This window comes from Cyprinus carpio, chromosome B9, assembly GCF_018340385.1.
Source record: "Cyprinus carpio isolate SPL01 chromosome B9, ASM1834038v1, whole genome shotgun sequence".
Taxonomy (NCBI): Eukaryota; Metazoa; Chordata; class Actinopteri; order Cypriniformes; family Cyprinidae; genus Cyprinus; species Cyprinus carpio.
Window position 1 is genome coordinate 21,125,078 of NC_056605.1, and position 15,862 is coordinate 21,140,939.

At 35.9% G+C, this 15,862-nt stretch overlaps 2 protein-coding genes across 2 annotated transcripts; one reads left to right on the top strand and one right to left on the bottom strand.

Annotated features, from left to right (window-relative positions):
• Window positions 1–4,930: 4,930 nt before the first annotated feature.
• LOC109073172 (ladderlectin-like) lies at window positions 4,931–6,772 on the top strand. Its single transcript, XM_019089344.2, has 6 exons — window positions 4,931–5,081; window positions 5,185–5,252; window positions 5,451–5,545; window positions 5,710–5,835; window positions 5,985–6,093; window positions 6,566–6,772. The coding sequence occupies exons 2-6, from the start codon at window positions 5,192–5,194 to the stop codon at window positions 6,631–6,633; spliced, it is 459 nt and encodes a 152-aa protein (XP_018944889.1). The 5' UTR covers window positions 4,931–5,081; window positions 5,185–5,191; the 3' UTR covers window positions 6,634–6,772.
• Window positions 6,773–11,025: 4,253 nt separating this feature from the next.
• Window positions 11,026–15,662, bottom strand: LOC109094822 (calsequestrin-2-like). The gene is made up of 11 exons (XM_042731488.1): window positions 15,223–15,662; window positions 14,382–14,466; window positions 13,786–13,886; window positions 13,573–13,684; window positions 13,109–13,182; window positions 12,845–12,975; window positions 12,697–12,742; window positions 12,060–12,114; window positions 11,855–11,955; window positions 11,647–11,721; window positions 11,026–11,544 (listed from the first exon to the last, which is right to left on the bottom strand). Exons 1-11 carry the CDS (start codon window positions 15,457–15,459, stop codon window positions 11,329–11,331), a joined length of 1,233 nt encoding a protein of 410 aa, XP_042587422.1. The 5' UTR covers window positions 15,460–15,662; the 3' UTR covers window positions 11,026–11,328.
• Between the last annotated feature and the right edge of the window lie 200 nt (window positions 15,663–15,862).

Sequence of the window (15,862 nt, forward strand, 5' to 3'; positions counted from 1 at the left end):
CATCGTAGATCTACGAGTGCTCTGGAGTAATCGTAAAGCCCTAAGTGCATCGTAAGAAGACAGATTTATGTGGTCACTTGCAGGACAATCGGCAGATTACACCTTTAACTTTATTCAAGTGCAATGTGATTGTAATATAACGATTGACTGTACTTTATTGCACACTTTACTCGTTTTTTGTTGTTGTTGTTTTTAAATGAATATATAAATTAAGTAATTAAAAAGGGCAGAAAAAATAGAAATAGGCTACACGTATAAATTAAATGACTTAAAAATAATAATAAACGAATAATAAAAATAATAAATAATAATTTATTGAGGCCAGAAACTTTGCATGCGGGTACATTTTGCAAATATTTAAATAATTAAAATAGTCTTTAAATGTTGACTTGAACAAATGATATTATCTCTATTATCAGTGATTGTCATGGATCGCTACTAGCATAAATAAAGTTTTGTTGGTCTTGCTGGTTTTCCTGTGAACACCTTTTCTCTGTTTTTTTCCTGTTGTACAAACAGACCACACCTCCAAAGAGAGAGATGCTTTTAGATGATATCTTTATAAATTAGAATGTCGATATATACAGGTGCTTCTCAATAAATTAGAATGTCGTGTGTGTGTATATATATATATATATATATATATATATATATATATATATATATATATATATATATATCTATATATATATAATATATATAATACAATATAATAATTTTCATACAGTACACTGAATGAAGACTGTAGGTCTTCACACTTACTTTTTCAAGTAAGGTCACATTTTGTGTTGCTGTCTTGTCGATGTTATTCCCATCCTCCACTACCACCTTTAATAACAGGTTTTTATCAGATAGTTTATATATTTTGCCTTTAGTTTACAGGAAAACCAAAAACCAACTTAATGGACAAAAAAATGCACCTGATACACATTGAGTTTATTATATACACTGCCGTTCAAATGTTCAGTAAGATCTTTAAAGTTTCTTCTGCTCCTCAAGGCTGCATTTATTTGATAAAAAACACAGAAAAAAATGTAATATTGTGAAATGTTATTGCCAATTAAAATAATGGTTTTCTATTTTACAAATCGTAGGAGTCACTGTAGGCTATAATTTTGCTCCCATTATTTAGGCCTAACTAAAACAAGAAAGAATAAATTAAACCTGGCCACGATTTAGCTAAATCATTGAAACTGAAAAGAATGGACGGATTAATAAAACATACTCACGCTTAAACTCAAGTTCTCTCATTATAATCAACAAAGTGCACACGATGTAAAAAGAGCTTCATTAATTGACAACCTCAGTGATTTTAAAGGGAGCCGCCTTTACATGCTTTTGTACATTTATATAAAACTAAAAAAAAAAAAAATTAAATGCAGGGGTGTATAGCTACTATTCCTTAAAATATCAGAGTGCAACATTTATTCTTATTTGTCTACATAAAAATCTTGTTTGGTTTTATTTTGTATAATTGCATGTAAAAAATAATTAACTTTGTAATGCATACGCAAAATGTGAAACTGCAATCTTATTCGCACTACAATAATATTTAACTTAACCTGCTTTGTATCTTTATTATTAAATACAAAAGAGATTTATTAAAACAAGTTTATGAGAGTCATGCATCCGTTTAATCTCGATCAAGAACAGCTAATGATCAATGATTTGGGGCGACATTGGCAGTTTGATTATTTTAAAACGTCAAATTGCCTTCAATTTACAGGTTAAAACTGCATCTGTCTCTGTTGTAGACTTGTGAAGATTTATTTTTAATGGGGATCCCATACTGTAACCTAAAAGAAATGTGCTCTATTACTATTCATATTCAAATGTTTGTGCGGAAAATTAATACACATGCATTACAGGGAGGCGCCCTCGTGATCACTTGAATTTTTCCCTGATAATGAAATAACTTAAAATTGGGGTGCCTCACATTCATGAGAAATATATCTGCAAGTTTAAAATGCTGATCAGATATTCTCCATATGAAAGAGCAAGAGATTCACACCTTTATTTCAACCCCCACAAGCTATATAGAACTAACCCCCAACCCACACCAGCTGGACTTGATTCAGTCACACTACTGGATGCTTAGTGTAAAATGGACAGGCTCTATCTAAAAGAAAAAAATGAAAAGAAAAAAACCCAGCAAACTGCAGAATACACACATCTGTATTAATCATTTTAAATATTAATCATTTTATATATTATTTTATTAGTAGTATTTAAAAAAAAAAAAAATTCTGATTTCAGAAATCACTTCTTCCACTGGACCATGGATTAACTTGATAAACCAAACTTCCCTTTTCCATTGCTTGTTTGCGCAAGACAGATGCCCTCTTCATTCTTCTCATTTCACAATAATAAAAATAACAGTGTCACCAAGCAGATAATTATTGTGTGTTTATAGTGTTCTAATGCTGATCTTATAGGCCTAATATGTGTGTGTGTGTGTGTGTGTGTGTGTGTGTGTGTGTGTGTGTGTGTGTGTGTGTGTGTGTGTGTGTGTGTGTGTGTGTGTGTGTGTGTGTGTGTGTGTGTGTGTGTGTGTGTGAGTGTGAACTGGACTGCCAGTGAGCAAGCTGCTTTTTGATGCTGCTTTTGATGAATAGCCTATAAAACTGACTTATAGCACCAATGGTAATACAGTAGCACCGTTTATTTTTCAACCTCACATAAAAATTATTAATGGAATATAAACATATTTTTGCTGTAATAATAATTAATTATTTATCTCTGATCTCTCTGCAATACCTGATGTAATCAGCCTGGTTTCAGCCTGTTCAAAGCGCAGTAATATTAACGTTTTACTGTCATTATTAGCCCTCCATGGATTCAGTGTTATATGTATTATATGTAGCTTTCTGTAAATATAAACCATCAGTTTCTGACACGGCAGATAACTAATAAATATGTGTGACCTGCTGAAATAAGCAAAATATTAAATGTAAGTTTCAAGCCTTTCATAATTTGTGACATTAATGTGACAGTGCCAAAATATGTGTTAGAACTAGGCCTAGCCTATAACATGCAACAATAAGCCACCTTTTCAATCGTTTTATTTTTTATGGCATAATGCACATATCCTTTAATGTAATCTATATATTCCAAGTTAATATCCCATTTTTTTCATGATTTCTAGTTTTCATGTCGCAGGTTTAGCCTATTATTCTTGATTTCTCACAACTTATTTTGTTAAAAGATTGTTTTTATTTATTTATTATTATTATTATTATTTTTTTTGTATTTTATTTATTTTTATGGTGTAAGTCAGAGAAAATTGCTAAAGTCTCATGAGTGTGCAGCCTTGTACAGAGGACCAACGGCCAAGGTCAGGAATTTTCGTTCAAAAACTTTCTTTAGCCTGAAGATCGAAATAAAAGCCCCTTAATACAAGGAAATTGTGTAGTTTTAATGGTTTCATAATGAATGTTTAATAACCAAAACATGCAGTAAGAGCCTTTGTGTAAATTACTTTTTTAATGCATTTTGATGCAAAATCTCACGTTTTGAAATTAAGTTTCCTAAAATTAATTGTAAATTAAAAAAATTAATTGTAAATTAAATAACTTAGTACTCAGAAGTTAGATTGTTAACTGTATTTATTGAATGAACTAGGGCTGTGCGATATGTACAAAAAAAAAAAACTATCGCGATTTCTTTGATCAATTTTGCGATTTTGATTTTAATCACAATTTTGACACACACAGATATGCTTTACAGTCATAAATGCATTCAGGATGAATTTGAAACATATTTCCAAAAGAAAACCAATTAGAGCTACTCTAGAACTGACATAAGTCAAAATAATCACTATAGTAAAGATGTAACAAAATTTATGGCAAAAAAATATATAAATAAATGAATCCTGAGTCCAGGGACTGTTTTTCTTTTTTGCCATACATTGTTTATAGAGCTCATTAATTGTAGCGGTGCCTCAGGTGTGGAAATAGATTTGTTATACATTATACAGGTTCACACGTAGGCCTACTCCGTCTGCAGTGCGTATACAGTATGTGTATGCGGTGCAGAAGCAGCAGCGAGAGCGCATTAATGTAACGCGAAACCACATTAAATTAATGCACGAGCGCGAATCTCTCTGCTCGCACCAGATTTCCTTTGCTCTGTAACAAAACCAGACGTGCTTGCTCAGATACACGCTCCTCTTGCCCGGAGAGAATGCGCGCACTTAAAACGTGTCTCCTCTCACTTAAACTGCGTCCTGTGCACTCACAACTCTCTCTATGCTCATGTGCTAGATATTAATTATTTTCGCACGTTTTTATTTCTAGCCTTTTGCCGCGTGCAGTGTGAACGCTCTGATCCATTAACATGGGCTAGGAAAAAAGGAGCATCACAGACAGTGTGTGAACCTGGAGTTACGTAGGCATGCCCAGTCTGTTCTGTTCTCGCGCTAGGCGCGTTGCATTCTGATTAGATCGGATAGCATACTGCGGGAGGTCAGGGACGCGGAAAATCGTGCTATAAAGCGATTTAGAAATCGCGCACGCACAAATCGTGTTTTTATTACGATTTCTATCGCACAGCCCTAGAATGAACTGACAATGAACAAAAAATAACTCGGGCTTATTTAATTATATATATGAAATGGTGTTATTATGTTATGACTTAGACATGTTTACATATATTAACAATATTATTATTTATTTTAATAGTAATTGGCGGCCCACCTGCAATACCAGGTTGAAAACCACTGGTTTACAGAAATGGACTATAATTTCGTATTTATGCTAATTCATTTTTTTTCTCCTTGCTCTTCAAATCCTCTTACAAGTATGGGGAGAGAATTTCCCTTATGGCTAATATGTAATTTAACTTTGAATAAAATAAATATTTAATTAAGATAATATTGTATTTTTGGCCGGCTCATCTTAATCCATTCTCCCATGTTTGGATTTGGATTGTGTACACAAGTCCATAGTTTAAACAGTCACATTCCGTGTCGTCCTTGTGACTTATACACACTTAAATTCAAAAGTATAAAAGCAGGGCTCTTTCTGGAACTTCACAAAATCTTTCCTCTCTGAGATTCTGAAGGCAACGATCTGAAAACCAAGGTGATTTTTTTTAGCACAGAGACCTACTAAATAACTTTGTCTTTAAAATATAATGCAGCATATGAGTGCAGACAGTTAACCTTTGCTGCTTATAAATTTTCAGGTTCATCATGGCAATGCTGAGAAGTCTTCTGCTTCTGTTCACCGTGTTCTCCATGGGGAATGCAGATGGTAACCAATACATTTATTTATATAAATCCTCATTATTCCATTTTAAAAGCTTGTTCTTCCAAATCATTTGCATTTTGTAGAGAGGGATAGAAAGAAATATACATTATTCTGTTGAATATACATTATTCTGTCTATTTGCATAATAATAAGAGAAATCATGTAAATATTACAAGACTAACATTTATGTACTGGATACAGTTGATATAGATGAAAAATGCCCCTTTGGATGGACAAATTTTGGAGTCCAGTGCTACAAGTTCTTCTCTCAGTCGGCTAACTGGATCACAGCAGAGGTAAAGTGTTAGTTACACCAAGGCAATTTTTATTTTATTTTTAAAGTTAAAATTCCTTTACAGCATATTTTGTTTGAAAATGACTTAAAATGTTTTAAAAAATAATTTATGCTTTTTGCTAAAAGATTATCTTGTATTGACAATAAAAAAATATATCTCTTTAGAGAGGCTGCCTAAGTCTGGATGCAAATCTCGCATCTGTGCACAGTAAACCTGAACACGATTTTCTGCTGAGTCTGTTACCTTCTTCTTCCACTCGTTGTTGGCTTGGTGTTCATGATGGTATACAAGTAAGTTAAATTGTGTGGTCTAATGAGACTTTTTTGCTTGTCTATAATAAAATTTCTAAAGTTTCCAATGAAGATGGTTTGACTTCTTCAAAGTCAAACTAAATGACCTTCTTTATGGAGTATGAGTAGTGCACTTTTTTTCTCTTTAGGAAGGACAGTGGTTGTGGAGTGATGGGACTCCATATGACTACACCAGCTGGTGCCCTAATGAACCTAACAATCTGAATACCGAGAACTGTGGAGAGATCAACTGGAGCTGTAAGAAAAAGTGACGTGACATTCAGCCAAGTATGGTGACCCATACTCAGAATTAGTGCTCTGCATTTAAAAACCCATCCGAAGTGCACACACACAGAGCTGTGGAACACACACACACACTGTGAACACACACCCGGAGCAGTGGGCAGCCATTTTATGCTGCGGCGCCCGGGGAGCAGTTGGGGGTTCGATGCCTTGCTCAAGGGCACCTCAGTCGTGGTATTGAAGGTGGAGAGAGAACTGTACATGCACTCCCCCCACCCACAATTCCTGCCGGCCCGGGACTCGAACTCACAACCCTTCGATTTTTGGAGTCCGAAAAAAACCATTAGGCCACGAATGCAGTGTGGTTTTTGCTTTCAATGATTATTTACTGTTCTATAATTTCATATCAACAAGTAAAAAAAAAAGCCTAATTTTCTAACACCACTGTAATGATCAGAATAACATATTTAATTTTTCCACCCTACAGCTAACCGTTGCTGGAATGATATAAGCTGTTCAACCTCACTGGGTTATATTTGTGCTAAAGACCTGTGAGATCATACGCAGTCATCCTGCTCCACAGTTACTTTGATTGTACTACATTTACATTTTCTGATCTTATCTTTACAAAATGTTCTCAACTTTAATCTCTTCCCAATACTGATCCTCTAATCAATAAACATATTAAAGCAAAGCTTGTGAGCTGTGGTGTTAAATCAAAATCATTTATAACATTATTGTGAGAACATGGTTATTAGAAGGCCAGAAAAGCAATTACTATTTTGCAATTCTAATGCAGTTCTCAGGAGTAGGTAAAAGATTAAAAGTTTGATTCATATTAAAACATTAAAATACAATATATAAGTCATTATTATGTAAGAGCTCATTGGGAATGCAGTGTCATAATGTATTTGTAACAACAAATTGAATTAAATACTACTGCATTTAATATCTGGACAACAAATTTCAATTGTTCAAACCTGACATTAGAAACAAATTCTTAAATAGGCAGTTCACAACACGCAATTAGTATTTCTAAAAAGTTTATATGAAAGATAAAAATGTATAATTAGTAGCCTAATCACTGTGTTAGCGCTAGTCTAAACGTGACAGAATGAAGCAGAACTGTTGGGAAGGTTACTTTGGAAATTTAATACAGTAGGTTACAGATTAGAAGTTACTCTATTTAAAATGTAATAAGTAGTGTAACTATTTCAATTCATTTATTAAAGTAATGTAACGGATTACATTTGGTTACTTTTTGATTACTTTTCAAAATTTCTAGTGAATGTTTTCAACTGTTAATCATTTTCAGACATTTAAAACAGGCTGTGATGCTGTTTTTGAAATCAAATCTTTGAAAAAAAAAAACAGTTCATCTTAAAAAATAAAGCATACACTGCACATAAACCCATCTAGGAACTAAAACAGTTAGCAAATAAGCATGTGTCCTATTCTGCCTTCAAAACTCCTGAAACATTGGTATCTCATATTTTAGAGCAGTCGATGCAATTTGGGAAAGAAATCAATTAAATCTGTATGTGTGTGAAAATATTCAGATGTAGCCCCTTTGTAATAATTAGCATTTTCATAAATAAATGTAATTTAATTACATGATTACAGTTACATTTATTTTGTGATTAAAGTATGTAATTCAGTTACATGTAACTAGTTATTCGCCAACACTTTGAAGCAGGTAGGCTTGACATGACATGATGTTATCACTGTCTCTGAAGATGAGTTGAGAAGGCTCTGAAGCAATTAAACATACCTGATCAATGGTTACCAAGCTCATCGTAGAACAAAATTAGCATCCAATTACAATTTGTTATAGATTAACTTGAAAGTGACATGACATACAGCCAAGTATGGTGACCAATACTCAGAATTTAACCCGTCCAAAGTGCACACACACAGCAGTGAACACACACACCATGAACACACACCCAGAGCAGTGGGCAGGCATTTATGCTACGGTGCCCAGGGAGCAGTTGGGGGTTTGGTGTCTTGCTCAAGGGAACCTCAGTCGTGGTATTGCCGGCCCGAGGCTCAAACCCACAACCTTAGGGTTAGGAGTCAAACTCTTTAACCATTAGGCCACGACTTCCCCATTGCAGTTAGTAAAGGTGGGATAGGTGGAATCATGCTGAATGACACACACCAGAAACGCTTTCTCTCTTGTGATCCCAGTTCTCTCAGACAGTGTGCGATCAGTTCTCCATGTTTCCGTACTGTCTGTCTGACAGTAGCAATGAGAGGAGTCCATGAGGGTGGCGGGAATCTTTGATGATCATCTGAGCTTTCCTCACACAGCGCATGTTGTAGATGTCCTGGAGGGAGGGAAGCTCACCTCCGACACTGTGCTGGGATGCTTGCACTACTCTCAGTGCTTTGCGGTTTGCAGCAGTACTGTTACCAAACCAAATAGTACTAGAGCTTGAAAGGATGCTCTTTACAGTGCTTATGTAGAATGATTCTGAATTTACTCAGTTGTCTCAAGAATAAGAGACGCTGATGAGCCAAGATATTTAAAGTGTTTAACTCTCTCATTGATGGTTCTCTGGTCTGTCTCCTGAAGTCCACAACAATCTCTGGTCTTTGAGACCAAAGATCTGGCTTGTTCCAGCACAAATTAAGCCCTGCACTCGGGGTAGCCCATAACAACTTTACTGAATTTTTTTTATCATTTTTTACAAATTTTCCCACCTTTTCTGTTAAAAATGACTGGCCTACAAAAAATTGCTTATAAATTCCTTGTTATACTATTACCAATAACTGTTTTATCTCAGGGACTGCTCTCCCTTCTCTGCATGCAACAAGTCCGCCCCCAACACATGACAGGTGGATACAGGACATTTTTTAAGGCATCAGACTTTAAAAGTTAAGCTGCTCACTATCTGGTTCACTCAAATTCTTTTATAAGACTTGGGATCCCTTTTTGGACTAAATTAAAGGACTACCTTGTTACCTTGTGCACCTGTAACTGGCAACATGTAATGTTTGTCATCTGTTAGAAGGGTTTTTGTTGTTGTTGTTGTTGTTGTTATTTACTTATATATTGGTTCATTATATCTGTTTTATTTCATTCGTTATTGCTTATTTATTTATTTAATTTACTTTTTTTCTGACCGTCTGAGTTAATATGAATGGGGGATCGTGGAAGGGATTAATAACGGACAATATCCTACTGTTCACCCTGTTATCATTATTTCAATCTGTATTGTCAAACAAAATACCAATAAAAAAGGTTTGAAGTAAAATATACCCTTATGTCCAGGGCTGTCCTTAGGTTGGTGCAACTGGTGCGGTAGTTTTTTATTTATATGTATATATTATGTATAAATTTATGTTAATATTTATATTAACTGATCAAATCTGACATTAAAACCATATTCTTAAACAGGCACTGTTCACAAAATGCACAGTATATTTTAAAATCTGACATACGATCAGCATGTCAGAATTTGTCAGGTTATGTCCTCATTAAATACAGTGCTGGATGTCTTGAAGGACGAGGATCGGAGGGCACAGAAGCAAATAAAGATCAGAAAAGCAGTTGACACTGATGGTAGGCCTATTTCTGGTCATTTTCTTAGATCCTGCTCTGATCGGCTTGCAGGTTTATTTCCATACATCTTCAACGAATCCCTTGCTATGGTTCCCACCTGTTATAACCGTCATGTAGCCTTCCTGTTATTTTGACATGGAGAGGATTTTCTTTTCCCCGAAAATGCTTGTTAATGTCATTGCATTGTACTAAAACTGACTGACTTTGATTACTGATTAATCGACCTCATTGATCTGAGCTTATGCACCTCAGTTTTTGAATGAATGTTGAATAGAAATGTGACAGCTCATAAGTCTTAAGTGTAGGAGAAAAGTCTAAGTACTGTAATGTTGTTGAGATCTTGTTTGAAACTTTGGAAGACACAAATATGAGACCAATGTGTGATGATGAGATCTCTTCTAAAGCTTCAAAGGAGACCATTGTGAGAGTGTTGGAGTTTTTGTCTCAATAAAATAAAATTGAAGACAAAGCTGATACCTAAATGAGGCATTTAAAAGAATCAGCTCTTAGTATCTAGGTTTAGAGTAACCTCAGTCCGAGTCATAGCCTTGTGGGCAGCACATCAACATTAAGACACAACTGCACCTGAGACAGCATGAGGTCCAGTCCCAGTTAAGGACACTTTCCTGCTCCTGTTCCCTTCTCACCCATCTCTCCTCCTATTGCCCTGACCGTTGAAGGTGAAAAACCCCAATGTTACCAAACACAGAAAGAGTAATCTCTGAGTAATAAGACTTTTTTTATAATAATGTCTGGAAAGAATTTACAGCAAGACAATAAAGAGATCTGCCATGTTTCTTACAACCTATTTGCATTTCGGACTCCTTTCTACAGAACTTTCTTATTTTTCAGTTATGTCCAAAAATAATTTTTGGAGACAATGAGACACTGTTGATACTAATTTTTCCTCTTGGTGGTTATGAAGGTCTTTGAGAGACTCATCAAGAACACCTTGCTCCCCATTACCATAGACCCTCTTCAGTATAGACCCTCTTCGGTTTGCCTACCGTCACTGAGGATGCTATTGTTTATGTCCTGCACACTTCTCTTACCCACATTCACAGAAACAAAGGCCTACAAGGCCCCTATTTATCGGCTCAGCATCAAAACAATAGTACCCCACAGGCTGACCTCCAAACTTCAACAAGAAACCAAGGAACTGGGTGTAGACTTTAGGAAGAGACTTTTTGTACAGGGTCCACAGAAAGCAAACTTGCTCAGTGAATCTCAATGTGGTATGAGAACTGCTCTATCCAGGACTGCAAAGCTCTGCTGGGAGTGGTGTGCTTAGCTGAGCAGTTTGTTCAGCTGATTTGTTTCAAATCATATTAATATGAAAGCCCATGAAGCCTTACATGTTTAAATAGGAGCACGCTTCCTAAACCTGTTGTAAAGTTTTATTGTCTTGTGTGATTGATTACAGTAGAAAATGTACAGGAGGGTAATAATTGATGCAGTGACAAAATTGCACTGCAGTATTTCATTTGAATGCCTTTATCAATTTCCAGTTTAGAAGTGAATAAAATAAATTATTTTCACCTAGATAAATAAGAGACTTCTTTGACTTGTATAATTTCAATTTAACATAAAGAGAACTCTGCAGTGTACAAAATGTACATAATGATTTTGCTGTAAAAGAAAGTTCTTTTTAGCAGATTTGTTTGAGGTTCACAGTATATGAATCATTCATCATCATCATCATCGTCGTCATCATCATCGTCATCATCATCGTCGTCATCATCATCGTCGTCATCGTCATCGTCGTCATCGTCATCATCATCATCATCATCATCCTCTGTATTCACTGCTCCAGAGAGCACATCTTCTATCCAGTTTTCCAGCTCTTCAGGTGTAGGCAGCTCATCATCATCAGGTATCTCCAACCAGACACTATCCGCCTGACATAGAGGCCATGACAGTGGGACAGATCCAAGCATGAGAAAGAGGGCTTTCATAATGAATTCAGCAGATCTGGTTAAAAATTAAAGTAGTGCACTTACATCTGTAACATTAACTACACCAATCTGTGGTCTGAAGAGGTCGACCTTGAAGGTCTTCTCCCAGTAAGGAATGAGCTAAGAAAGGAAATGTGCATATAAAGAGGGGTTCAACCGAAGAAAGATTTTTTTCTTCCAGTTTTTGTCATCACATTACAGTATTACTGACTCAAAATATTGTCATGCATCTATCCAGACTTATTTTAGTCACCAGTGGGAAGTTGTCTGGGTCAATCCACACAATACTCAGGTCTGGATTGTGTGTGTTGTCTCTGGCCACTTCCTTCAAAATCTCCAAGAATTCAAAACCATCTGAAAACCATATTCAAGGTCAAGTCCTTTTGATGCTACTCACACTAAATGAATAGCATTTTGGCATTATAAGCAATGAAGAGGTGCCCTGAAATTGTACATACCAGGGTCCTCTTCTTCTGCAAAGGCTACAATGTGGATTCCATTCAAATCATCCTCCTGCAAAAGAGAACTTTTATTTCAGTGTGTCATTGCTTAATGGTATCCACAAGTATTTCTCTGCTCTGCAACGGGGCTTTATTTTGCAATTAAGCTGACTTTTCACTGTTCCACCTCTTACATGGCCTCTCAATAAATGAGAGCTCTGGCAATGTGGGCATAAAATATTGATTTGGGTTTCAATAACTGGACATCTTATACCGGGTGCTTATTAGAAAAACAGTCAATTACAATATAAACAGTCCAATGTAATATAATATAATAATATTAATAGTGAAGTCCGCTGGAGTCATTTTTATGACAATCAATGACTGACATGCAAGATGGAGCCAGTCATGTTTGTATAAAACAAGAAAGTGAGTCTGTGATACGAGAGGCATGAATGCAGCCCTAGTTTAAGTTAATGTTTGAGCAGACTGATATAGAACACTGCGACGGATGATATTTGGAGGTATCTGACCACTAGATAATGCAACTGACCAATCAAAATAGTTTTCCAGAAAGCCATGCAATAAATTATGATAGTCATATAAAATATAACAATCCTACAATTCCAATTTTTTTTTAAAAAATAAGGCTCACCCAAGTCTCAAACATGTCTTCTGCCCTGAGCTTTCTTAGAGTTGGTCTGTGGAGGTCAATAGATATCATCAAAATGAATTTGACATCAGTATCAAATATCTGTCCGTTCATCCTTCAAAATATCCTTAGATTAGCTTTTACTGATTACCTTCTGTGTTCGGATATGAAGGCCACCAGCTCTTCCTCTGAGTGTGGTTTGTCTGGAATGGTGACTGGTTCCTCCATGAAGGGCTCATAGAAGTCCACCTCATTCATCTTCAGAGTCAGCTCTTTTGCAACCTGAAACGCAACAATTAAAGCAACACTTCTGCCATCAGTAGCGAATTTTCCACTCCCCAAAAGAAAATATGGCACATTGATAGCTTAAAGATATTCTAAACATAAACAGAGTATAAAATAAAACAATACTCACAGATTTCTCAAAGGTGGCAAAAAATTTGATAAAAGGCTGAAACTGTTCAGCTGCCTCTTGGAAAGCAAGATAATCTGAGGAAACCAGAGAAAATTAAAAAAATGATGCTAGCATTTGTTTGTTTATTTATTAAAAGATAACTAAATCAAAAGTTGTAAATTCCATTTTGATCCCTGGGACCTTTATTTTTGAAAGTGTAGCCTACCAGAGTGGTGACTTGAAATAAATGACCTTTAAATGTCAACTATAGCTTGAAAGAGTAGTAGCCTACAATGCTCAAGAGGTTTCTTTGTGCATTTAAAAACATAACTGGATAGTACAGACATTTAAAAATGAATGTGTTAACATTTATTACATGGTATTCATTTTTTGCATACTATGAGGTGTATTTGGAAAGTGCAGAGATCAGATAACCACAGCTGAAGGATGTAACTGGTCCTCATAGTCTGAGCACACATACTTACGTTCAGAGTCACGACTCTTGAAGAAACCAATGAGTTTGATGTCTTCTTCCATACGGTCAAAAGCTCGTAACTCCAAAGCATTGTCAATGATCTCAACAGGATCTTCCAACAGCTGAAGCATGAGGGAGAGATGGAGGCAGAAAATTAAAATGGCATATAAAAGCAGTACAACAAATAAGATGTCTAGATTTACAATAAATACAGATTCTTTACATCCAGAAGGAATTCCACAAGAGTGTCTGCAGCAAGCAGGCCATCAAATTCAATCACACGGTCCTCTTTAAAGACATAGACGCTGCCTTCCTCATGCAGACCTCCAATGAAACATAGACATTCATCACTGCCATGTAAAGTAAAATCCTAAAATCCTCACAACAGCAGAAATTTGCATAAAGAGATGCTGATACACTGTACAGTATGACTATTTGCTTGTACAGTGTATCAGCATCTCTTTAGGCAAATTTCTGTTTACACAATGCTGTTGTGAGGATTTTAGGAGATGTTTTAAGGCCATGCTATATATCATGGGTACATAATAGTCATGTTTGTGTCATGTTTGTATCTCCCTATAGTCAGTGCAATGCACTTTTGCTTCTATCACTTTTTCATGAGACCAAAACAGATTTTGATTTTATTTGTCTTACACCTGTTAAACTAAGATGGAATGAAGATTTGTTGGGATAGATGGCTGAAAAGTGTTTAAAATATTTGACAGCTTATCTTAACACTTCATGGGGCCTATATATTCCATGAATAAACATATAGCAATATAATTCTTAAACAATTATGGATATGCGTTTTCACCTCACCTAGTTTCTTGGCAACCTTAGCATCTTTTTGGGAGTCAACCATTCCAAAGCCAATGCCCTTTTCCTCCAAGACTTGAGCAGCTAACTATGGAAAAACAAATCATGATTAGCATTGTAACAGTTTTTTTTTTTTTTTTGTCATACTGGAAAATGTGAAATAAAATAAAATAAAGTCCAATAAAATACATATAACCTAAGTTTATATATATATCTGTTTTAGATAATATTAGTAGTACATGGAGTACCGCTGAGTCACACTGGCATCGTTGTCTAGATAGTGAACCTGTGAGCCACGAATTTAGAGTTAAGGAGGCCACACACATAAAATTTAATAATTTTAGAAGTGTTCTCGTTCCATAAATACACACAGTGTTCTGCTTTCATCACGATGCGAGTAGTATAAATGGCTGAATTTTAAAAGCCAACACTCCAGTTTCCCGAGCTCACATTCAGAAGCTATCAGGTGCACTGAGCATAAAGTGTCTGATTAACATGGTGACTGATGATGTCCACTTTTTAATCCAGATAAATACTTAAGTGAAAAAGAGATGTGAAGATAGACATGTCAGTCAGCTGCAGCCTGTGGGTCTCTAGAGTACTGATATTACATACAAAAAATATATTTAAAACTATATTATATTACATTTATTTTTATTATGACATTTCTTACTTGCAACCCATTTACATTAAAATGTCATTTAAAAAAAATAAATACATTTAATCATGTTTACTGCACGTCTATAGGCAATTCCATGTTGCTTTGCTCCAAATAACACCCTCTGAAGTCCATTCAGTCTTATATCTTACACCATACATTCACTCATGTCTTGTCCTCTCTTACCTCTAGCACTAATTCAGTCATTTGTAACTGTTTCTGCAGCTCTTTTGCAGTTGGCAGAGGAGCGTGGTAGAACAGGCACAGCATGTCGTATTTCTTCAGCCCTTTGTGGTAGTTCTTCTCATTTATGTCCAGGACACGATCTTTGCCATCATAACGTGGGAATTCGAGGCCTTTCTCAGCACTAGCCAGGGTAGAGAGGCCCAGAGAGGCAAGCAGCAGGATCCAAGTGATCTGCATGGTCTATACTAGTGACTTAAGACCTTTCCAAAAAGAAACAGTGGCTCTTCATGCAGCTCCACTAGGTTTAAGAGTTCTTTCCGACGGTATGTGTGCCCTTCTTCTGTAAATTCAGCTTTCTCCAGGCAAACCCTTGACTCTCTGCCTTCTCTCCTAATCACAGACAAAGAGTGGCTGGTGGATTGTGCTGGTAATAGGATGGGAGAGAGCAGGCAGGATACCTTACATAGCAGTGTTCCTCTAACCCTTTTTTAGGAGCCCAGTTGTTTCAGAGCTAAAAATACCCAAGTTGGACAGCAAAGGGACAAGAGCACTATGGAAGAGTGATTAGGCTTCAGCTGATGACATTTGATGCTAAGAAGGGAAAGGAGTGATATGAAGACTTCACTGCAACATAAGACAG

Coding starts and splice junctions, on each gene's coding strand:
- LOC109094822 (XM_042731488.1), bottom strand. CDS start 15,459: ATGCAGATCACTTGGATCCTGCTGCTTGCCTCTCTGGGCCTCTCTACC. Junction 14,467..15,222: donor TGACTGAATTAGTGCTAGAG/GTAAGAGAGGAC, acceptor GTTTTTCCATAG/TTAGCTGCTCAAGTCTTGGA. Junction 11,545..11,646: donor GTGTAGTTAATGTTACAGAT/GTAAGTGCACTA, acceptor CCTCTATGTCAG/GCGGATAGTGTCTGGTTGGA.
- LOC109073172 (XM_019089344.2), top strand. CDS start 5,192: ATGGCAATGCTGAGAAGTCTTCTGCTTCTGTTCACCGTGTTCTCCATG. Junction 5,253..5,450: donor CTCCATGGGGAATGCAGATG/GTAACCAATACA, acceptor TACTGGATACAG/TTGATATAGATGAAAAATGC. Junction 5,836..5,984: donor GTGTTCATGATGGTATACAA/GTAAGTTAAATT, acceptor TTTTCTCTTTAG/GAAGGACAGTGGTTGTGGAG.